Here is a 23,813-nt window from a genome sequence, read left to right on the forward strand (position 1 = left end):
ATGTGGAGAAAATAAAAAAAAACAAACTCAATACTCCGAATGTGCAGCGGCGTCTCTGGGCCGTGACACGTGGTGTCATTTCAATTCACTTATCAGTCGCAGAGATTGGTGGTTGAGGTGGACACCCTCCTCACCCCAGTCTGGCCCCAGTCTGCTCCCATGTTGACTTAAAAAGGACAAAGCCGGAGACGGGCTCGCTTTAATCACAAGCCGATGTTCCCGTCAGGGCCGAGCGCTGTTGTCCGCGGGGAAATGTTTAGACCATGTGGTCAGATTTCGATGATGAAAACCTCCGCTGGGTTATGGGTTTGAAGGCCGTTTCTATCATTGTTGTGGAGACTGTTGGCTTCCCTCCCTAAAATTGTCTAAATGGTGGAGAATAAATCCACTGAAAGGTCTGATGTGAAACCACTCAGGCCGGTGCTGCACTGCTCACAAGTCTGCTGGTGTCTGAATTCAGACGTCTCTGTTTTGCTGACATGATTCAAGTCTTGTTCGGCGACTCTTCAGATGAGATTAAGTGGATAATAAGGCGCTGAATGATGTGATTAGCACTCGAATGAAGACATCCTGAGTTTAAGTGGTCATTTTGTGGCTTTGTTATGAGGTCCAGATGATGTTTGAGCCCAGAAACCTTCAGATTCTGTTGGAAACTGAGAAAGTGTTGGTGTTTTGTGAACAGGGACTTTGCCGAGCTGTCATCAGCTGAACAAAAGTCAAGCATGTCATTGACATGAACGAAATTTTTTAATCCTCCAACATTTTCAGAAACACCATGCTGTACCTTAAATACAGAATCCCTGTAAGACAAGAGAGTCAAGCACTACTCCACCGTTTGACCTGAACCTGAGAGTCTCAGTTGTTGAACGTGCTGACCCGTTCGGCAGAAGGTCCAGCAGGTGAGAAGTGACCTGACAGTGGTAGATTAGGAGGATTTTCCTTCTGGGAGCTGTTAACAATCTGAAACTATTTAACAGCTGATTGGCTCGCAGTGACAGTGAAATTATTAAACAGCGGCGGGAGACATTTGTATTGTGAAAGAGAAACTGCGAGTGAAGTTAGTGAGGCTAAGCTGTGCTCTCCTTGTCTCACATCAGCGGTCTTAAAATCAAATTCTGGCATCAGCTCTGCTTGCAGTGCATCTGGTAAATCTGGTGAAAAGTCCCACAATGTGGCTGGCTCAGATGAGCCTGCACACAAGGACGGATCCACTGCACTAACATATAGGCGGCTGTCGCTCGCTTCATCAGAAATTCTCCATCACCCCCTCCTTCGCACGCCACTGACTGCGCAATCTCCTCCCCTCTGTGGTCCATCTGTGCCGGTGTTCCTCTGCTCATTAGAGAGGGTACTGGTGCATGAGGGAATGAGCTGGCAGGTCAGTAGCCACAAACACAGAGTGAGATTCATATCGAACAGCCTATGAAAACTTTCTCGGTCCGACAAACAGACAGGAAAGTTCACCGCCAAGTCATTGAATTCCTAAGTTTGTATGAAAAAAGAGAGAAAAAGTCAGAAAGTAGGCCCTCTGCCGAGCAGAGCATTTGCATAGAATCGTTTTCATTGGAAATGTTGGCCAGAGGAAACCTGCATTGGCATTGAAAATGAAAATAATCAAGCTGGACATCTCTATCTTCCTTTACAGACTTGGCAGGGACCCTGCATAGTTTCCTCCAGTGGCTGGTAAATTCCCTGATCACCAGGAATGCAGCATTTAATTTTCTTGTTCTTAGATGACCTTAATCATTTCTGCGTCAAGGGCAACTGAAACTCCAGAGCGCGGGGATAAGTCAGCCTGGGTGTGGAATAAATACTGGTGTGTGTGTGTACGAGATACATGTATATGTAATAGAGAGAGCGGTCTGTCGTTCTGTCTTGGTGAGGAGGCCATTTAAAGCGCTGATGAGAATAATACGTTGGTGGATGTGAGCGTGCGAGCCCCTCTGGTGTATATTTAAACGGCGGAGTGATGCTCTCTCGCTCATATCAACTCCCAGTGGTCCGCGAGGTTAAGCTTTCTCCAGCAGGCGCTTACAGATAACTATTCTCACTGTATGCATCCATACAAAATGACTCTGCATATACCACAATAAGTCCAGCAGAGAGAGAGAGAGAGAGAGACAGAGGAGAGAGAGAGAGTGTGTGTGTGTGTGTTGTGTAGGTCGGAGAAGTTAATGAGTGCGACTGACTCTCACTGAAGGAGTGAACTCGACACTCACCCAGAAAACAAGACAGGAGTGTCAGTGTACTCGGAGTCGATCCTGTTCAGGGAGGCTTCAGCGTTCATAACGCTGAGCAAAGCCAGTGGTGAGGAGTCGATGTGATCGTAAGAACGTTCCAGATTTAAACTATATGACATAATGGGCTTCGTGTATTTCATGTCTTTAGCGCCTAAATACATTTAAAATTGATACATTGTTGCCAACTCAGTCAGGAAATCATCATTTGTTTTACATAGAATCTTATTGCATATTTAGGTCAAATTAGATGATGACATCATTTCAAACTGATACATTGTTGCCAACTCCTCAGTCAGGAAATCGTCGTCTAATTTGCATAGATACTCATTTGCATATCCAGGTCAAATTGAGCTTTATTGTCAAGACCAGTGATGAGAGTATCGGTGTTAAAACACATGGCGTCAGTAACGGGTTGCTATTTTAGTAATGAGTAATCTAACTAATGACCTTTTCCAGCTCTACGGTGTGCCATTACTGTTATTGACCATAATATGAGGCGCGGCTCCGTTACTGTAATTCACCACTTTCAGCCTGGTTTTTTCCTCCTCCGCAGTCCAAGTGTGGAAACATCAGTCCAGGACTGCTTGTTAAAGAGATAAATTCCTACTGACTCACTGACAACAACTAACAGCATAAGTGTTTGTAACAGCTAATTTCTGCAATGAGTTATGCTCACATAACAGAGTAATGCAGCACAACAAATATAACACACGCTGTAAACCCAAATGATAGCTTGCATATTCACATCAGGTAAACTCGATGTCCACAATCTCCATCGACTTCTATACTGAAACTTCTCCTTGCATATCCAATTTTTTTCTTTCAATTTTTGCCTTTTCTAAACCGAATTGATGCATATGGAGCTTCACTCGGCTGCGACGACAACACAGCTGGCTTCAGAAATTAGCTTCAACTGTCGGGGAAAGCAATGCACATTCAGTGAAAATGTCAATAAAATCTAGCTCTCAAGCCTCTCTATTTAAGTGCCATTACCAGAAATGTGTGTTTGGACTCCAACCAACATCTGTTTCACAGACTCATTAGGCAAGGACAATAAAAGTATAAAATAAACTCATACAGTGAAACGAGAACTACGGCTCAGTTCTTGGTTAGCTCAATTTGTTTATCCCCAGAAGATGTTGCTGGCGTACCTGCATGATGTTCTAACTTTCATTTGTTGAAGGTTGGCATTGAGAAGTCAAACTTATATTCCAGATCATGAAATCCCCGTCACTCTTTATAGCAAGTGATAAACATTTACGAAAAGATTGCGCAGTCTGTGTAGGAGCCTTAAACCTGAACGAAGCGAGGTGACCTCTTGACCCGAGAGCTGCACACACTCCAACCACAGCCACCTTTTCTATGAGGTCACATCAAACTGTGTGATGCTGAGTCAGTGGATATGAGATCATTCTGGGATTGTGAGTGATCTGCTTGTTGAAATCAGCAGGTAAAATCAGTTGTGCAGTGATAAATATCACTCCACGCTGATGAGAAAACACACACGCGCTTGATTTCTCCTGCTGTCAGCCAAGCATGTGGCCTCGCCGCTGAGGGTGACGAGGCTTTCATGTGTTGACCGAACAGCGTTTGAGTGAAACCAAACACTAACAGATGACCTCCCGGCTCCTGGGCTGACACCGGGGCGGCGGCGGAGTTCAGGCAACTCAGAAGAGGTGAAAGCCACCAGGTCCAAAGACGCCAACATCTGGCTTGGCTTAGTCAGTGTGTATACACACACAATACACACACACACGGCCTATTTTCAGGAAAGCCCTCAGTCACTTCTAGGAGCCGGAGAATCCTTTGGCCTCTCTGTAGATGCTTCAGTAAGCCTCTCTCAGAGCCACCCACTCTGATTTTACCATCTGCCGGTTGGCTTGTAAATCACTGCCAAGGTTGAGAGAGGAACAGCTTCACGTCTTAAACTTCATGACATGTTTGCTACATTCTTCTATCTGCAGCTTGTCCATTTGAACTCCTTCCCTTCTTTCTAGGATTAGCGCGTTGAGGCTTTCCAGACACGGAGCAGATCGTTCACGTGACGCTGCGGAGAGCAGGGTCTATAGGAAGAAGTCTGATCATGGAGAGCAGGAAACCCCGCAGGGTAAATCCATGAGACATGCCAGACCTCTTGGTCGATCCGTCACTGTTCTTGGGGGTCATTTCTAATCTGTAAAAGCAGCGATGGAAATATTTGGACTGTGGAAGATTGAAGCGGCTGTCTTGAGGTGACGGCGGAGAGGAGTCCGCAGAGGCAGCACGTCCAGGTTGATTGAAATTAATCTGGAAGCCTCATGACACATGAATCCAAAGAGGGATGTCAAGAGCACACATTGATAATTCCTTGATGATAATTAATGGAAAATGAGCCGACGAGCCATTTTTTTTTATCCGTGTGGCTGTGCAGGAAACACAAGGGATCGTTCCAATCTCACCATGGAGGATTTCAGTTCTGCATGAGCTGAACCTATTATTTTAAATCATCCGACAGTTTTTGTTTTTCTTGTGGGTATTTTCAAAAAAATTTACAATTTTATTTGCATGCAAAATATTTCCTGACAAACACCTCATGAGCTTCATCTCTGTAAAGTTGTTTTTCTTTCCAGAAGCCTGCAGAAAGCGTGGCCTGAGATGGTCTGGCGCTTACTGTGACACCACACTGACCTGCTTTAACAGGCCTGCAAGATTTTAAAGAACTTTAAAATATTCAAACCTGATTTTGTTCTAATGCTCAAATAATATCTGTGTTCACTCTGTTAATATTCATATTTTCAGTATATTTTGCCCGTGGTGGCCCACAACATTTGGTAATGTTTCTGGTAAGGTCTGGTTTTGACCCTCTCTTGCTTTTGAATTATCTCCATGTTTTTGCCACGCTGAGTGTTTGCATGTCAATGTCTGCCTATTGATGATGAACAAACGGTCAAAGCCTTCTTCGCTCATTTGGCGCCATCGTTCATGCTCCCTGACGCTCACATCCAGATGCAATGTGAACATTTATATGCTGCTTTTGTTCAAAATAAAGAACAATGACCAATAAAATGTATTTTGATCTACGAAAATGCACGCAGGGACACATATGATCATGATGAACCATCTCTGAATGGAGCAATATGCAAACATTACAAACAACTCAGTCAGCTTTTAGTGATCATGAACATTAAGTATAATTGCAGAAATTCACAGTTATGTTGATGCATTTAGGATTCTGGCATCTTACTGATTTTAAACTGCAGAAGTGGGTTTGGCACACAGTGTGTCTGGATTGAGAAAATCTGGAAGTTTTTCTGCTCCATCGACGATGTTTTGTCTGTTTCTTCGATGTTTTTGTTAGAATATCCCACCGAACAACAGCGTATCTCGATCTCACCCATTTGGAGGCTGAGACAGAATTTCAAGACATATAAACAAAATATATACCAGATGTGAGCGTATCTATTTCTCTGTGGCAGAGGTAACACAATGACTGCTGTAACTTGGTGGCCACAACCAGGAACAGCAAAGCGTACAGGAAGAAAATCTGGTGCGTTGTCAACCAGATACACGCGAAATGGTGTCTGCAGAGGGTTTCCACAGCGAGGTGAAGCAGAAAATTCAGTTTCCCCCGTATGTGTGCTCATCTGCATGTTGTGGACTGACCAGGTGTCAGAGGCTGAGTGATGGCTGGATTGAACTACCGTGACCCCTCCTGCATCCGAACATGCTCAGACTGCTGTGTGGCGACAGTTTTGTTAAATATCTGAAATGTTAAAGCATTTGTTTCCTCTCTGCAGTCAGAGCCAGCTGATCGTGTGCTCCCCAGATGTTTCCTCTAAACCACGTCTTGCTTTCTTATCGGGCCTTCATGTCACACACATCAACAAACGGGGCGTTATGGGAGCTGTGGTTCAGTCCCACAATCCATTGTTCTCTCCATTGTTTTAGTGCAGATGAGGCAGAGATCAGCATCATTTGGGACATCCTTTAGATTAAAAAAAAAAAAAAATCATTACATTTCACTTGATTGAAAGTGTTTTAATCACAAAAGATTTGAGAGGGAAGTAAAAAAATAACAACAGAGTGAGACGAAGAAAAAAAACCTTTTATTTCCCAGAATTGGCTGTGCATGAGGAGAGGGGAGAACGCTTCAGTGCCAACCGAACTGTGAGGTAGCACTGCCACCTAGAGAGGAGCAGGAAAGCTACCAGACGGCCCTGTGAGAGACAGGAGCAGAGAGAGGAGGGAGCTGCAGGCTTCAAGCACTGGACACACAGATGAGATGAAAAACGAAATAAGAGGTAATAATGTTAGGACTGATTACTGTGTTTCCCCTTATGCACATGACTGATAATAATTGATAACTATATTTGTGCATACATCATGTCAATTTTGGATTGTGCACAATTTTATTCATTTTATATGTTGATAGATATAGAATGTATACATTACTATTTTTTTAAAAAAAATCCCTGTGATTGGCTTTATGTAACCAGGGATAATGAAATGACGATCTTTGAAGTTTGAAATTGTTACATAATCATAACAGTTGTGTACTGGCAGAGCTGAGCCATCTTTACCTTGAAGTGGTGTAAAGTACCACTTTTCATACTGTTCTGCTGTTCAAGAACTATTTCCACCAGTTTTACGTAACAATTTAGACTTTTTCTGCTCACATACTTCTTGACCTACATGAGACGCAGGTGACGGATCGGTGGCGCACAGACAGAACAGAAAAGAAGAGTTCACATAATCATTGTTTTGACAATATTTATTTATTTCTATTTTCCCAAGAGTAACACATAATCCAGGACAAATGAATGTTTGAGAGGCTAGCACAGCAGTTTGCAGAATATATGCTTCAAAACTGCACCATATTAAGCAAAAATGAACTCTTCTCTGAGTACCTGGGGGGCTTTAAATGTTTGCATAAACAAACAATATTTATTTCAACCAATGAACTTCTGGGTCAGTGTTGGTTTCTTATCAAACGTCCCACGGAGTCGCGGGAAACAGCGATGCTTTGGCACCATGACACGAGTCAACATACCGTCTCAGACACACAAACAGAACGACAGCGGGTAGCCTAGAAGGAGGAAAGCGCGAGGATACAATGTCACTGCTACCAGAGGGCGAAGCGGAAGAGAAAGAGAGAAAAGGTCATACAGGCGCAGAGCAGAGAGGAGCGTTCAGAGACATGCTGAGGGACTACACATATAGATATAATACTCTACGTTCAGAGCGGCGACAGTCTTCAAGCAGAAAAGACGGAGGATAGAGAAAGTCAGATCAAGCGCGGAGAGGATTACAGTTTGCGAGGCGAGGTTAGCATGCTGGCAGCACAAAGAAACTTTACAGGAAGCCCAAGACACGGAGATCACGAGTAAAGGCTAGAGCGACAGTGCACTAATCTACAGGCTAAGCTATACATTGGACACTAAAGCTAATTACAGGAGCTACACGTACTGTATATGTGTGTATATATATATATATATAATGCATATTTATAGATATAGAAATAGATATATAGGAGACAGTATATCAAACAAGCTGGATAGGCAAGGCATCGCATGCACGTGCAAAAGGAAGCAAGTCTAGCAGCAGCAGCGAGAGAAACAAAGTGTCTGGCTTTCCGAGACTACCACAGTGAGATTCCTTTGTCGCTGTAATAAATCCGATGTTGTCTGTGTCACAGTGCGAACGCCAATTTCGTTTGGGGAGGAAATGCGGCCGTCGAAGTTTGGTAAAACAAGAAGCTTTACAATATCTACAAACTGCAGAAAAAATATTAAATGCTTTAGTTTTCCAACAGACCCTTCATTTAAAGACACATTCAGACCAAAGAGCTTAAGTTACATTTTCTTTTTTTTGTTTGTTTTTTTAAAACACCAACTTATGGACAGCCATTGGACGCACATTATCAGGTCATGTGTTTACTCTAAAGTGCACGACCTCCCCGTCGGAGGAAAACGAGACAATACGGAAAATTTATACTAAGGCAACACAGTTAAAACACACTAAGGTACACGTTGGCACATACCGTCAAGTATCACTTTGTGCACAAAAAACATAGAGCTTCAGAGTCAAAATGGCTTTGCATATTCGATTTTAAAATCCGAACGGCCGAGTCGTCGCGCCTCTGAGCTCCACTCGGGAATATTTCAAGGTGAAACCTGTCCTTTCTTTTTAAAGCCAGTCCCTGAAACACGTTTTCTTTGAAATAGCTAGAAGAGTCACAAAGTCAAGTATCTGACACACACGTACACACACATACACACAGGGGGGAAAAAGCCTTTTGGACTAACAAGATGAAAATACAGGAAATCTATTTGGAGATAGAGAAAATATGAGTAACTTTACCTCACAAATAGTCTCTGGCTATATGTCTTATATACATGTATGTATACACAAGATATGTACTTAGGACATCTTGAAATACTATTTACAATCTATGATTAAAAGTGATTGTACATTAACTGACCATGTTGAGCAAATTGTGCTTTTCTAACTTGTTCTAATGGAAATGCTACAGAACCTCTGCTTGTGGAGTCAGAGTTCACCCTCCAGCACCAACCCGCTTACAATGAGCTTGTTTCTGTTTTTATTTTTTGCCATTTACTGTGCATTTGGTCTTGAGACTTGATTATCATTTACTATTGTACATTTAAATTCACTGTCTTTTTTTTGTTATATTATTTTTGCAGGATATATGTATAATATTGGACCCATACTTAAATATTGCTTGTGAATGAATAAAGAGGAAATCTCAGTTGCAATGCTCCGTGGGGGACGCTGCCTCTCCCCACCAAGAGTTAGTGCAAGTGATGTCAGGTATACAGTAGCTGCAAATCTGGTCAAATTCCCACACAATCGCTCTCTGAACAAAACAGGGTTATGGCCTCGCTCCGTTTCTCGCCAACATCACGGACGGGCGCTCATCCGATTTCGGAGAGGATGAGGCTGTTTTACATTTAAAATTTCAAACTTTTCAATCCCGGTTAAGTTGTTCCCAATGCGACAGCGGCACAAAGCCATGCTGGGGAATTGATCAAATTTGAGTAGTGGCCAGAAGGGGTACTGCAAGCTAAAGTATAGCTTAAAACATAGCGAATTAACCCCTCATGGACCCTGTGGAGAGATTAGATTTTTTATGTTAGCACTCACGGCTTGTTACACTGCACCCTGTCACCTCCAAGTTTACATTAAATCCACTGCAACCGCAAAAAAAAAAACAAAAAAAAACTTAATACTGCTTTGTACAAGTCATACAGTGACATGCACTCACCGTAGAAGACATCATCACAAACCCAAGTTGTTCTTTAAGTATTGCAAATTCCCAAAGTAAATGGCAGTCAGGTGAAATCATAAAAGCAGCCGTAGCATGCAGTGAACCCTGGACTTTGACGGTGAGGACCTTCAGGCAGCTGCTGGTCACCTACCAAACGAACTGATTTCGCCACAAAGCGCCTCTTTCTGTCCTCAGAGTTTGGTCATTTTTGACAGAATAAAGTCTGAGAGGCACAAGTAGGCTCGTTCAGTTCCAGACTCATGTTGGGGCCAGCCGGAAGAGGGACGCTAATGCAAATGGAGCTGAAATGAGGAAGCCTGAAGAAAGCCTAGCGAGTTTCACGAAGCTGTGCGAGCATGCATTGACCGGCAGGAGCAGCAGACATGCTGTGAGCGGCTTTCCCAGCAGAGAGCAACAGAAACACTACAGTCCTAACACTGAGCTGTCCTCTGCAGCCAGTCAAACACTTTGGAAATATCTGAATTCAGCCGTAGCAGTAAAACGACAGCGAGAAACCTTGAGAGGATGCGAGATGACAGAATCGGCTGTAAAGCTGGGTTTGATATATAGGAATCTTACAGGTTATAAGTGATGCGCTGACGGTTGTTTTAACATTTAGCACAGCTAAATTTACAGCCAGGAGGGAAAATGGTTCCCGTAGCTTAAACAACAAAAGTGTAACAAGCCATTACCATTTTAAAACACACTAGAGAGAGGGACTGAGTGTAGCAAAGGCAGGAGATTAAACTGGAAAGCTGCACTGATGTATGAATACAACCGCTACTTCGCTCTCCCGTCATTTTGATGGAAAATGTTTGTCTTCGCATGCTTGTAGATCCATAACACGGCTTGTTTCTGGCAGGAACACGTCTCTAACATGTGCTGGCGCCGCGATGCGACGCCGGGTAAGAAGGCGAGCGTCCGAAGCCGTCGCCGAAAACACTGCATGCGGGTGCGAAAGGCAGTCGATTAAGCTGAGGTAAGGTGAAGTGCTTTTTCGTTTTTCAAACCGGGAGTTTAAAATGTTGAAGTCACAGGAGAAACACAACCACGTTTGGCACTTAACGACATACTCGGCAAATGAGAAATGATCCCAAAAATAAACTTCCTCATCCACTTACTGCACAAGCGTTTCAGTTCACAAAAACGTACATATAAAGTTACATCACTTACACTATTCTGGGCTGGACTACACTATAGGAAAGGCAGACAGAAGCACTTTTACATAGCTTTGGACCCAGTCAGTCCACGGCAAAGCTACAATACATAATATATGGATATATTCTGTAAGATCTTTTTCTCAAATATACTCTTAAATATGTGACTTTGGAGGAGAGATAATAGAGAAAAGAAGAAGAAGAAAAAAAAGTTTTACCAGTACATTCACGACAAACAATTCATCCGTCAAGAGGAAAAGTACAGGAGGATCTGGTGATCTGCTGAGATGAGTCTTATAGATCTTGGCCAAGTCGCTCGATCTCCTCGATAAGAAAGTCGATGTCCTCGAAGGTGGCGGCGGGATTTGAGATCACCATGCGGAAGAAGTTGACCTTGTCCCCTTGCGGCTGGTAGCTGACCATGGTCGTCCCGTACTCCATCATCCTGGCCTTTATCACCGGAGCCACCTGACCACAGAGAGCCAGAGAACAGCGAGCTCTTACTGAAAATCTATCATTCAAGTCTTGAAATTCTCGTCTCTGTTGAGTCTCGTTGCAGCTGTTTGGAGCATTTGTCTTCGTGTGGTTATCTAGAGAATTGTGTGGCTGTTCTGAGTCTCTCTGATTGATAGAAATGTTTTTATGGTTGCTTTTCAGTCTCTTTACATTTGTTTTGACTCTTTCTGTATTGGTGTTGAGTCTCTATGTGACTGTTTTTGGTCTCTGATAAAAATCCTGTTGTAGTTGTTGAGTCTTTTTTGTTTGATTTACAATTCTTTGTGGTTGTTTTGACACCCTTTACGGCTGGTTTGAGTCTTTTTGCTCTGGTTTTGAGTCTCTTTGTACTGTTTTTTGTCTTTGTGTGGCTGTTTTGGATCTCTCTCTGTTGATTCAGGTTTGAATGTCTTTGTGGTCATTTTAAATGTATTTGTGATTGCTGTAAAACGTATTTATTTTGATTTCTCCTTTATTGTTTTGATTGATGTCCTTCAAGTCATTCTTGTCTCAGTGACGAGTTTGAATCCTTTCTGCATTATATGCCTTCACCATTGTTCAGGGTTTTTCGTTGGTGATTTTTTGGAAAAGAACAACTGTCATTTGTGTCATTGTCAGTCAAAGTCAGTCAAAAATTTCAGCGGCTCCTTTGTACAAAACAACGATTCACAAAAATGGAACAGTTATCAAGATTACTAGCCAAATGTAACAACAAGACCTCCTTGATGAACACATAAGAGTTTTCAAAGTGCAGTTTGAGCTTTGTCAGGTTGGTGAATGGAGAGAGCTCTCACTGTGTCGCTGCTGAACAGTCATTTGACAAGAAGAATTACACACAGAAATACATTTAGCCTCTTTAGGTTCTGCTGTAATGAGGCGACAATGTGTAGAGTTTTAACACCTGACAGGAACAGCTGATGAAACCGATTGTTTTCTCTCTCGCTTCACAGAAGTTGTGTGATCGGATGTTTGTCCCTCTTCTGTTTACTTTATCAGCTTCTCCCCAGACGGCTCCGATCCTCGGCCGTGTAGTTCATTATCTGAAACCAGCCTGACGGCTAAATCTGACAGCAGGCGGCGAAGGCAGCGCGGTGATGGCTGCAGTCCAGGGGTTATCTCCCAGAGCGAGGAGGAGGTGACAGTCGATCATTCTGCGCTCAGCAGATTCCGGACGGGACTGCGGATTTGAAAGCGACAGATTCAATTTGAAGTTTAGGAAGTCGCCCTTCGTGTTTGGATCCAGCAGCCTGTTAGACGGCTCGGCTCGTTCAGCGTCACTGTCTGAGAAACGATCATACTCATGGTAACGTCATGCAAAGGATTTAGTGAGCCGACCAGACGGCTTAGAGCTTAAAGTTCACTGTGACTCAAATACCCTCGACTTTCAAAATATCCTTTTAAAAAAATAAAATAACTACATTTGGAAGTATTATGTCAAAAACTAATTTTTTTCTCCGCAAGAAACGGGGCAAGTGAGGCTCTGCTAGTCATCCATCGTGTTCAGATATCCAGTTCTCATAATCAGGTCTTTCCTCCTCAATCTCAATCGACTTGCAGCTGATTTCTGCTAAATTAGCCTCTGGACGATTCCACTTTGTAAGAAACAGTCATTTCAAGACGATGTGGAAACGAAGATCAGACTTCTATCTTCAAAGTTCTAATTTGGCAGCGCTGCATCATCTCTCAGCCTCCAACTCCAAGTGGATGGAAAAAGGCGAGCGGAGGCCAAGCGGTCGTCCAGTTGGCGAGCATGACGGCGCTGCTTCAATCAAACTTTACAGTATAAACAGAAACATCTGCATCGCCAGATAAAAGTGGTAATGATTTATGGCTGATGTTTCTGGGAAGGGGAGAAGAGAGGAAGGCAGCCATCTTTACATGGCGGTCACGTTCGCCATCTGTTGGTCCTGATTGTCAATTATTTCTCCCCCTGCCGCCGGATTATCTGACTGACCGCCACGTTCGCTAACGAAACGGCCACACTTCTTTTCAGACGCCGTTCCGTTTTGAGAGCTGCACCGTTTACCGCTCCACACTCGCGTGGAAAGTGTTCTTTAATCCTCAGTATAAGGTGTCCCTAATTAGGGACATGTGATGGCCGGGCCGGATATGACTGGCAGCCTTGTAAGGGCACGTAGGAGCGGCGGGGAAAGGTGTGTGTGGGAGATACCGCGGCCGGGCCTCTTATCTCCGCTCGCCCACCTTGTGCAAGTGTTTCTTCCTCTCCTCTTTGTCCTCCATGTAGCGGATCCCGGGGGGGAGGTACCAGAAGCAGACGTTGGTGTGCTGAGGCTGGGGGAGACAACGGGCGACACGAGATGAGAGGGAGGAACGGCCACAGTTTAGGGTTAGGGTTCATATAAAATTCATATAAAATGGATCATGCAGAATAAAAATGTTTTGCTGCGTCTATCTAAACCTGAGTTACAGCTGATTCAGCTCCAACAGTAAAACCCATGAGGATCAGATGAGCTCCCTCTCCGCTGCTCTCTAGATATCTGAACCTCGCCGCTGTGTTCTTCTGGCGCCGGAGCCGACCGGCCGGCCGCCTGCGAGCGGAGAGGCGGTCATTACCGACGGCTGACTAGCCAAGCGCACCAGCCTCATTTATACAGCCCGGCCGGTCGGGCTGTAGTGCATTCGGCATCAGATTGATGTAACGGCTCAGTGGGGGCCACAGACAAGCGAGCACCTGGGCCTCCGCCCGGAGGACTTGGCTTTTCCTCACCACCCTCTGGGTTGCGGCGCTCTCGGGCTTTTTGGGGGCTCAGTGGGAAAACAATGAACCTGGAACGATTAAAGAGGCTGCATTATCAATGACTGTGGGTGTCCAAGCTCCTCTTTTATGAGGGAGCTTCATCTTAATAACCTCTTCATCCCCACATATGTTTGTGTTGTCCTGTAGTTTAGCCTGCTTGGGGTGATTTCAGACACTATGCCATTCATATGCATATGAGCAATTACCCGTCGTTATGCTATTCATTAGACATAATAGCAGCACATTATACTGCCAGCCAGAGGTAAAAAAAAAAAAAAAAAGAGTGGCATTCATTCAACACAAAGCACGAGCACTCTGTGTGCCAATCAAGTCACCCGCCATGACGCTGAAAGGAGCGGCGAGGACCAATATTAGCTTTTCTGATTCATATTCTGGAGACGTGAACATACTTTCCCGTCAAAGACCATCTCATATCCTTCTCTGTCCTTGATCTTGTTGTAGAGATACTCGGACAGCTCCAAGCACTTGTCAATCTGAGCTTCGAAGCCAATGGTTCCCTGTCGAAGGAGAAAACTAATTAAATGGATGAAATCGGTTTAATGGGAAACATTCTGGTTTAAACTGAAGGAATTGTGGCAAAAATCTGCCTAAAAAGGTAAAAAACAAATGGTTCACCCCCCCACCTTGGCTCTCCACATGAGCCACAGCTTGAAGATGTCCACGTGGCGTCCGCACTGCAGTGCCTTGTCCCCGGTGTCGTAGGACAGGTCGTAGTGCTTGTCCTGCTGGAACAGGTAGCAGGCGTGCATCTGGTTGCAGTTCTGCATCAGACCCTGCGAAGCAGAAACCCAGCCGTCACAGCACCGGCTGAACAAAACAACGACAACACAACAATCAGGGAGCCCACCTCTTCTCTGACCAGCAGGGCGGAGCACTGCAGCGGGACCGACATCATTTTGTGCGGGTTCCACGTGACGGAGTTGGCCCTGCAGGGGGAACAAGCAGCCATCGTTCACCGTCACACTCCGCGCCGCTTCTGTCTGATTCTCCAGAAAACAGGAAGACACTCGCCTCTCCACGCCGTCCAGCTTCCACCTGTGTCTCCGCGACATGAGCAGATTCTCTCCCCACGCTCCCTGCACACACACCACACTTTTCAGCATCAGACTATATGGAAACTGCAAAGTCAATTCAAACTGTAATGGACATTTCAAGAATTCTATAAAAATGTGAATAAAAACCCTGATGTGAAAATTATCCCATTTATAATCTGTTAAAAAGCATTAAACTGACCAAGGTGACTCATAAAACACCATTTCAATTATTAAAGCAACACAGAAATGATTTTTTCTTACTGGGTATCAATCGTGCTGTTAAGGCACCACTATCATACTGAATGATGCATCATTTATAACAACAACAACAAAAAAACCTAAATATGACTTCCTATAAGCACTGGGCATATGGGACAATCACAGTACTTTATGTTCACACACATTTTTTTGTTGATTTATGGTGTTTTTCTTTGAGTTTTAAGGACATCTATCAGGGAGGAAAGTCTTTTAAATAAGCACAGCACATGTGTCTGAATATGAATATTCAACTGAATTTAGTTCATGTAGTGTCACGTATTTACAATCATTACTTTGAGAGAGACAGAATAAATGTGAGAGTTACCTAACAGCGTGATTTTATGTTTTGGGTAAAAAGCTTATTAAAGATGAAATTCTGCGTTGGAGCTGAGTGTTTTCTGCATGACTGGGTACTTCCAATCAAAATGCTTCAACGTAGAGAGGCGGTGATCTAGATTTGATCGATAACTCCAGCAGGCTCACCTGTAGTTAGAGGAGACACATGAGCATTTCTATTGGCTGCTGACTTTCAAAGAATTCCTTGTTAAACAAAAAAAAAAAATCTAATGTTTTCTGACTGTAATTTGACACAATGTAGAAACAGCTGCATATAGAAACAAGACAAAATCAGTTTTTTTTCCATTTCACGGGGTCTTGTGATTATATAGATAATATTCACATTCATATTAAACTTGATTTTGGTTGCAAAGGTACACAAATTCTTCTTTTAAGTAGATTCACAGATATTTGAGGCCTTCTGACCACATGTAAATGTAATCAAGGAGACTCTGAATTACTCAAAGCAGCAAAGTAAATTTAAGATTTTCTGCCAAAGCAGAAACTTTAAGTATGACAATAAAATGAAGCTTTTGAGGAAGAGTGTCTCCCTGTTCTGAACGATATCATCTTTTCTCAGTTATCAGGCCTGCATGCTGACAGGAGAAGGAAGGCGGTGTGCAAAGACCTAAAATATAACGCCTCTTAAAGTAAAACGATGACAATGTGACAGATATCTAAAATGTGGGACTTCATGTGGAGTGGTGAGTGAATAGAAATCCAAGTAGGTTATTTATCAAAGTCCATGGGTCAATTTGACTAAAATCCAGGAGTCGAGAATTTTTACTCATGAAGCTTAATATCTGCAAAAAAAAAAAAAAAAGGTTGAGTCTCATTTGATGAAAGGTGCTGACTTCTTTTTAACACTATATCAAGTGAAAATTAAGGAAACATGAAGCTGAATTATCACTGGCATAAATGATTGTTGCTGCTTTTTGATTGGCTGTAAGTCATTTTACAAAAACTTAATGGAGGAAAGTCGATGTTTTTTTCTGAATATCTGAGGAATTCCCATCCTAACTTTTGAATTTAGCTGCATTAAAAGCTGGAAAACACACTTCTGTCCTCCACAAAGTCACATCAACCAGCAGGAGCAGCAGGTGCCACGATGCTATAAAAGAGAGGTGTGTGTGTGTGTGTGCTTTTTTTTACCGGGCAGCCTTCATTGAGGAATGAGCAGACAAGACCATTTATGTCTGTTAATAGAGGTGTCCCCCTGTCAGGACTAAATCACCTTCATTAATAGACAGAGTTCCTTCAGTGAGCGCCGAGGCAAAGTCAGGGGAGGAGATGATTTACAGCCTCTGTTCCAGTTTTTCTAATCTCCAGTGTTAGAGAGGAAATGGCGAGCTCTCTATCTAGGTCAACCGCAAGCAGCTAGGAGCCAGACAGACGTAATAGATTTGTCAAACTCCGTGGCGAGCTCTGCGGGTCTGAGTATTCCTCCCCCGAAATCCCTTCTGAGGAGACGCATCCTGCGTCTGCTGAAGCGGCGGGGAGGAGCTATCATCACTTCCACCCGCTGTCGGCTCCGGCTCTCACTCACGTCCACGTGCATCCAGATGTTGTACTTCTTGCAGATGTCGGAGATGGCGATGAGCGGGTCGAAGGCTCCGTACACGGTCGTCCCGGCGGTGGCGCTCACGAAGAACGGCACGAAGCCCTGCGAGGGAGCGGGTGGGGGGGGACACAACACAGCAAGCATGAAGCACGTGCAGCAAAGCGGCCATGTTGGATTCTCTCATCATCTCTGCTGCTTCACTCCACTGAATCCCATAAAATAAGTGCAGAATGAAGTGATGTCTGTCTGTTTAGAGCAGGTTGATCCCGTTACCTTCTGTTTGGCCTCCAGTATTCTCCTCTCGAGGTCAGCGGGGATCAGTTTACCACTGCCGAGGACAAACAAAATTCACATTCTTTACCACAATGTGGAACATCGGAGCTTTATTTGACTTGATTTGGGTGCTGGGCTTCACTGATGCACCAACATTAAAGATGTGGCTGGTATTTGTTACGTCTGCCTTTAATGAGATCAGAAAAATTCGGTTTTTACAGTGTGGAGTTCGCCTCCTCTGGGGGAGATTATCCCCCCACGCTCTGGAAACACCACTGTAGAGAATTTAACTACATCATTAAACAGTTTCTTTTAATTTCATGAATCCTCACTCTGCTTCTGCAGATGTTTTTACAAGCTATGAGCTGTTAGCAATGTAGCTTCAGCACTGAAAACACAGCAAAAGCACAAGACTGTCAGAAAAGATAAACCAATGAAGAATTAAAGAGTGTTGGTAGATTGTTCCAGTCACTTTGTGCACATTTGGCTCATTTAGTGAAGTGGTTTCAAATCTGAGGGTTGTGCTCCTTTCAACAGGTCACAGGATGAATCGGAGAGGTCCTAAATTGACTGACGAGATTAATAAAAGAAAGGAAAAAGGTTTTCTTTCTCACATTTTAGTTATTTGGATCATCAGCAATTTAAGTGAAGCTGGAGATTTAGAGGCCATAAAACTGAAGTATTGCTGCAATATAAATGAGGAAACTGATAAGAGGCAAAAATGGACGTGTGGAAACATCACGATGGAAATGCTCCAAACAGAAGCCGACTTTACCTTTCATCTGCTTTGATGCAGATCACGCTCTCAGTCCCGATGCCGAGGGCCGCGGCTCCTTTTTTGATTGAAAAATGGCTCTGCGAGACGAGGGAGAGAAAACAAAAACAGAGGGAGGTAACATGAGAAAGAGGTCCCACGGAGTCAGTAAACCACCTCAGAAAAGAGCAGTTTATGTGTCGTTAATGGCTTCCTCTGCTCACGTCCGTCTTTCAGATGTCCTTTAAAGACGACGGAGGTGACGTGACGACAGACACACACCAGTCACTGTGTGTCCTTCAGCACCCACACACCACATAATGCCACGTTTTATCATCAGCACAGGACGAGCGAAATATGTGAGCACTGCTGTTCCTGCTAGCACTTGAAAAGACGATCTCTGACATTTGATTTCAAGAAAAGGGAACAAAAAAAAAAGCTAAACTGTGATCTGCTGTTTGGTGCAAAGAGGAGATTTATTAAAGTGGGATTCCTACGTGTTCAGATGTGAAGGCCACCAGTCGGGGAACAGATGACATTCCTTTCTCTTTGACCTCGGGGAACATCTTGAAGCGAGCCAGCAGCATGGCGTACATGTTGGAAATAGCACCCCCTAGAGGAGAGACGGGACTCGGTGAGTTCGACAGTCTGTGGGCATCTCATGGGAGTGATGAGACAAAGCGTGGCAGGGCTTCAAGATGTCTGCATTTTGGTAAAAATTAGGAAAACAACAACAAAACCCTTTGTTCACAGCAGATCAGGAGCCGATCGAGAGATGACACGGCGCCGAAGAAGAAGAAGGACAACAAAGTAAACCACAGTTTGCACAATGTGAGCAATCACAGGCTCCAATCAGATTCTCAGATGATTGCTGCTCGTCGTGTGCGGAGCGGAGGCGCGTGGGAGAAATTAAAGATTGGTGCGTGTGGTGGGAGGAGGACGGGGGGGAGGGGGGCGGGGGGGCTCGGCCAGAACAGGAAAATTATTTTTATGCTAATTGGCTCTGAAACGAGTTCCATTTATATCATCAAAATGCAAATGGACACATTACAGCACACACACACACACACACACACACACACACCCACCCACACACACAGAGGCACGTCCATTTCCCAGTGAGACAGAGGGGTGCCGGGCCTGCCGGGGTTTACATGCTCACATACGCACCGGGGGAAAAAATGCCATCTCCTCGCCCGTCCGGCCAGCCAATGATCTCCCTCATCTTCTTCAGAGTGACGTATTCCAGCAGCACAAAGACAGGAGCCACCTCATAGGTGAACCTGCGTTACCAAACACACATCACATGGCGCCGGTTACACAAATATGGCAGCATAGTGACTCAGTGTGGCTCATGAACGTGGTCTTTGTTGTTCAGTTTTTGTCCTGTAAATACATTAAGAAGATCATCTCAGCTGTCCGCCTCTAATCAATATGTAGTATAGCATCAGTCAGTACAAAAAAGGCCCAGCAGATATTTTTGTGAGGCCTCACAGTCGGCAGAGCTAAAGAGTTTATCACCCCACAAACACCCGTCCGCAAATTAGCTCCAGATTAGTCTGAATTTAATTTCAGAGCTAATTTTCCCCCCTTGAATCCCCGCAGGGTTCAGAGGTGAGGGGGAGGCGTGAAAGGCAGGGGTGGGAGAGGTGGGAGGGCGTGCACGGGGAGGGGGGATGAGGGGAGTGGGGGGGGCCTCCGTCTTTCATTTCACCCCTTTCATTTGCTGTGATTGAGTGAAAAAAGAAAGCGGCGCTATCAGGCGGAGCAGACGCAGAGCAGAGTGCAGGCGGACGGAGGGCCCGGAAATGGAATTCATTGTCATCCTCATTATCAGCGTTTAAAATCGTGATGAAGCGGGCCGCATACTTACATGTTGGTGTTGGCGGTGGACGTGAGCCAATCGGCTGCCAGCCCAACCATGTCTAATCCTGTGGAGAGCTGATTGAAGTACCTGGGGTGGGCTGAATGGGAGAGAAGAGAAGCAGGCTGTGAGATGGCTGCAGTTTGGAAAATTGAAAAATGTTGCACAGAAGGCACAAAAACCTTTTTTTTTTTTTAAAACTTCATTACAGGTTAGAATTACAGCTGCAGGTGAATTTATTTAAAAAAAAAATTCAACAATTGCTTCGAAATTATTAGTGGTTTTGAAGTTTAGTTTCTGAAAAATACAATTAACAATTTCGATGCATTACACGCCTCATATACAAGCTGTGATGGAGCAGAAATGCACCTGCTTGCAGAAACAGTAATGTCACCAAAAAAATGTCAATGTCCTTACATGTGCTTGAGGCTGCATTAAGTTCAGATCTCTTGTGCTTAATTCCATAAAAAGCAGCTGTATGTGTTTTCGGAGGGGTGAAATCTGTTTAGCAGGGCTGTAGTAAAAGGTGTCAGTCAGAGAGAATAATGGACTTGGCCCGTGCAGCCTGGTTATTAGCCTATTATCTCCTACTTGGTGAACCAGATTTACTGCGTCACTGCGTTTATCGGTCTGCTGGTCAGGAGGAGGGGAGAGGGCACAACTTCTGCCTTCATGTCCTGCAGCCTCCTTTTTCATAGCTTCATTTACAAATACATTTTAATGACACTTAAAATTAAGATACTGTATATACATATTTTTTTTTTATTTCTGCTACAAGAATGATATTTCTGGGAATTGACTTCATTAAATAGTTTGAATTAAATTGCGTTAAAATTTGCAACTTCAATATTTTACACATTTTATTAAATCTTTTTTAAAATAAAAATGCATCACACCAGAATGTAGGCCTAATCAAGTACAAATAAAACCTTTGCCGTCTCATAATCTATATTAAAGGTTGTATAAATAGGAATGAAAGAAGCCAGGGCCTACCGGTTTTAATGGCGTATTTGAGGGTGGCGCGACAGCTGATCAAGATATCATCCAGGGTGGCCGGATCGTGCTGCAGCTCCCAGTTATTCATCTGCAGCAGCTCGTTCGGGTAATGAAAATCAATCACTTTCGTTTCCCGGTCGAAAGACTCCACGATGTAGGCCAACAAAATATCCACCACTTCCTGCAGGAAGGTCATTGTCTTGGTGTCTCCGTCCATGGCAGGTAACAGGTCTGGGAGCAGATTAAAAAAAGAAAATAAAACAAATATATTAAAAAAGGAAAGGAAAGTGCATTAGGTCTTAATACATTTTTTTGGGATTTATATTCGTGTGGATAAAATAATCCTAAATTGAAAACGCTATTATGCCATGTCGTTACATGAACACGTGTAGGCCTCTAAATGTGGATTGCAAGACTAAATTTATTATGAAATCATCTCATCAACAACAGTGTTTCTATTTTTTTAATTTAAAATAAAAACCGTGTTGGATGTGGGTTGTTTTCTGCATCAGCCGGCCTGTCAGTCTTGAAGGTGACCTCTCGGAGAGGAGCCACCTCTGGAGGAATGTCCTCTCAGCCCATCACTCAATTTAGTTCCCATAAAAAAGATGGTCAAACAATTTAAAAAGCATATATGGCTATCCTCACAGGAGGAAAGGGCCATTTGTCATTTAATTTATAGTAAAAGGCCGGATCATGTTTTGAAACAGGAAAAAACCCACAAAATATTAGATTTACGCTTCTTCTTTTTTTTTTAATTAACTGGAGGGAAACGTTTTAAAAGGTGGAATCCGATGAGGGGTGGCGAGGAGCTGGATGAAAGCTGACGGTGTATTTTTAGTTGTGTACCTGTTGAATAGAGGTCGGAGAAGACCACGGCTCCCTTGCTGCAGTCGCAGGATTTGTTGCTGCCGCAGGTTCCGCCGCCGCCGCTCTCCGGCGGCTGCTTGGCGGCGGGCTCGGCGGGTCTCTCCCCTTCCCCGACATTCAGCAGCGCTTGGAAAGCCACAAAAAAACAACAAAAAAAAAACACCACCGAGATCTTTTTATTTTCAATTTAACGCTCTCCCCATCAGGGCAGCTTGTAAATAAAATGACCGAGGAGGGAGGGGGGACTGCAGGGGGGGCGCGTCCCCCTCTCCACACCACCGCCGCTGTCAGCCAACGTACCACATAATTTCGATCCAATTCCACCGGAAAATTTCTGGGCCGCCGCTTGGCACCAAGCCCTGGCTGGAAGAGAGAAGGGGACACGTCAAATGAACGACGGCAGGCTTCAGCTTTGGCCCAACTTTAGAAAAAGCGGTAAAAGAATAAATAAATGAAAAGGCGCAACGAAACTTGCTGTAAATCAACCATTACGCATGGAAAAAATGTGCAATAAAACAAAAAGGAAAAAAATAAAATAAAACGATGATAAGCAGCAGGCCTGTGTGGCTGAGTCTGGCTGGAGACAATGCTGTGGATTAGAACTGGTCCCGGTCGCTCCATCAGAGGTGATTTGAAGACACACAAAAAAAAGCCACTCACGCGTACTCGGGCTCTGATTGCCGGTGTTGGCCCCCGCATTATCTCCGCCGAGAGACCAGAAACCGTGTGATGCCATTGTTGCCGGTAGTTAGGAGCTGCGGGAGACACGGAGACCGGAGGAGCCCATCCACACGCTCCGACCGGGAGCTGTTCAAAGCCGCTGTGGTGCTGAATGGTGTGCCCGGACCGATCCAGCCGAGCATCCGCCGAGCGCCGCGGAGCTGCCGCTAAAAATAAAACACCGGAGAGGCGTCCTCTGCGCTCCTTACGCACGCGTCCACAGGTGCACGGAGCATGAAGCTGCGCCTCCACGGAGAAATCCGCAAAAAAAAAAACACCTGAATTCACAAATGCGCCGGGCTCAGCTCAGCGCGTCCGCGCGCGGGCGCAGCAGAAGGAGGAATGGAGCAAAAGGACTTTGCGCAACTTGGGCATGCAGAAAAAAAAATGTCTGCTTTGATGAAAAAAATAAAGAAATAAATAAATAAATAATCAAAAAGGAGGAGGGGGGAAAACAAGAGGATTGAAACGTGATGGTTAGAAAAAAAAAGCAGCTTTAGCGCCACAGCTGCTGGAGCACGCAGCACTCCACCCCTGTCTAATTACATCCAACCGAAATTTCACGTCACGAAAGAAATCCCATCGTGATTCACTTCAGGTCATGACGAACCGCGCTGCGTCGTGCGTCGTGACTCCATGCATGCCCAACATTTCGCCCCCTGCGCGTCCAACTTACCCTCCATACAGACTGTGAATGCCAAACTAGTTCATGCGGCCGCTGCTGCTGGATGTTACCCGCCTCTGGCGGGGGAGACGGCGGGGCTCTGCTCAAATACCCCCAGTGCGCATGGCTCCATCCTCTCCATCCGCGCTCCTCAGGACCGAGACGCAGCTGCTATAAAAGTATCAAATACTCACAACTTTTTCCACTTTATCCACAGTCACCATGAGCTGCTTTGATATCAACAACATTGTGGACTGAAATAAAAACAAGCTCCTTCCATCAACCTGCAGCGGTTCTTCATGGGGGGTTTACAGACTGAGGACTGGCTGCAAGAATGGCAGGAAAAAAAATGGATCTTTGAAGCTGCAAATATTAAACCCATTTACTGTTTCTAGTTCTTTAAAAATGAGCTTATGAATTAAAAAGTCAGAAGTTGAAACATTTTGAACGGGAGATGAAATGCCACGTTCCTCAGTATTTTGGATCTTTCTTTTTTTACAGCCTGGAGTCGACTCTGCTACATCAAAGTGTTTTTAAAATGTGAA

General features: G+C 44.3%; 2 protein-coding genes across 2 annotated transcripts in view; both read right to left on the reverse strand.

Moving 5' to 3' along the window:
• The window catches only part of LOC115394785 (glutamate decarboxylase 2-like), a 6,672-nt gene extending 6,511 nt beyond the window's left edge, over positions 1-161 (reverse strand). Inside the window, 1 exon segment of the mRNA XM_030100130.1 lies at positions 146-161. Within this exon segment, the coding sequence (XP_029955990.1) occupies positions 146-161 (16 nt within the window).
• Positions 162-10,450: 10,289 nt separating this feature from the next.
• LOC115394123 (glutamate decarboxylase 2) lies at positions 10,451-22,620 on the reverse strand. Its single transcript, XM_030099316.1, has 16 exons — positions 22,545-22,620; positions 22,185-22,247; positions 21,864-22,010; positions 21,012-21,245; positions 20,028-20,118; positions 19,325-19,437; positions 18,652-18,767; positions 18,176-18,255; positions 17,401-17,455; positions 17,113-17,229; positions 14,950-15,014; positions 14,786-14,864; positions 14,562-14,711; positions 14,328-14,435; positions 13,362-13,451; positions 10,451-11,132 (listed from the first exon to the last, which is right to left on the reverse strand). Exons 1-16 carry the CDS (start codon positions 22,618-22,620, stop codon positions 10,959-10,961), a joined length of 1,758 nt encoding a protein of 585 aa, XP_029955176.1. The 3' UTR covers positions 10,451-10,958.
• Positions 22,621-23,813: the final 1,193 nt, after the last annotated feature.

This window comes from Salarias fasciatus, chromosome 9 (assembly GCF_902148845.1).
Source record: "Salarias fasciatus chromosome 9, fSalaFa1.1, whole genome shotgun sequence".
Classification (NCBI taxonomy): Eukaryota; Metazoa; Chordata; class Actinopteri; order Blenniiformes; family Blenniidae; genus Salarias; species Salarias fasciatus.

Excerpts from the sequence above, each read along its gene's own strand:
- LOC115394123 (XM_030099316.1), bottom strand. The coding sequence starts at position 22,620 with ATGGCATCACACGGTTTCTGGTCTCTCGGCGGAGATAATGCGGGGGCC. Across the intron at positions 18,256-18,651 it reads TGGCCTTCACATCTGAACAC|AGCCATTTTTCAATCAAAAA; the intron begins GTAGGAATCCCA and ends CTCGTCTCGCAG. Across the intron at positions 15,015-17,112 it reads ACATCTGGATGCACGTGGAC|GGAGCGTGGGGAGAGAATCT; the intron begins GTGAGTGAGAGC and ends GTGTGTGTGCAG.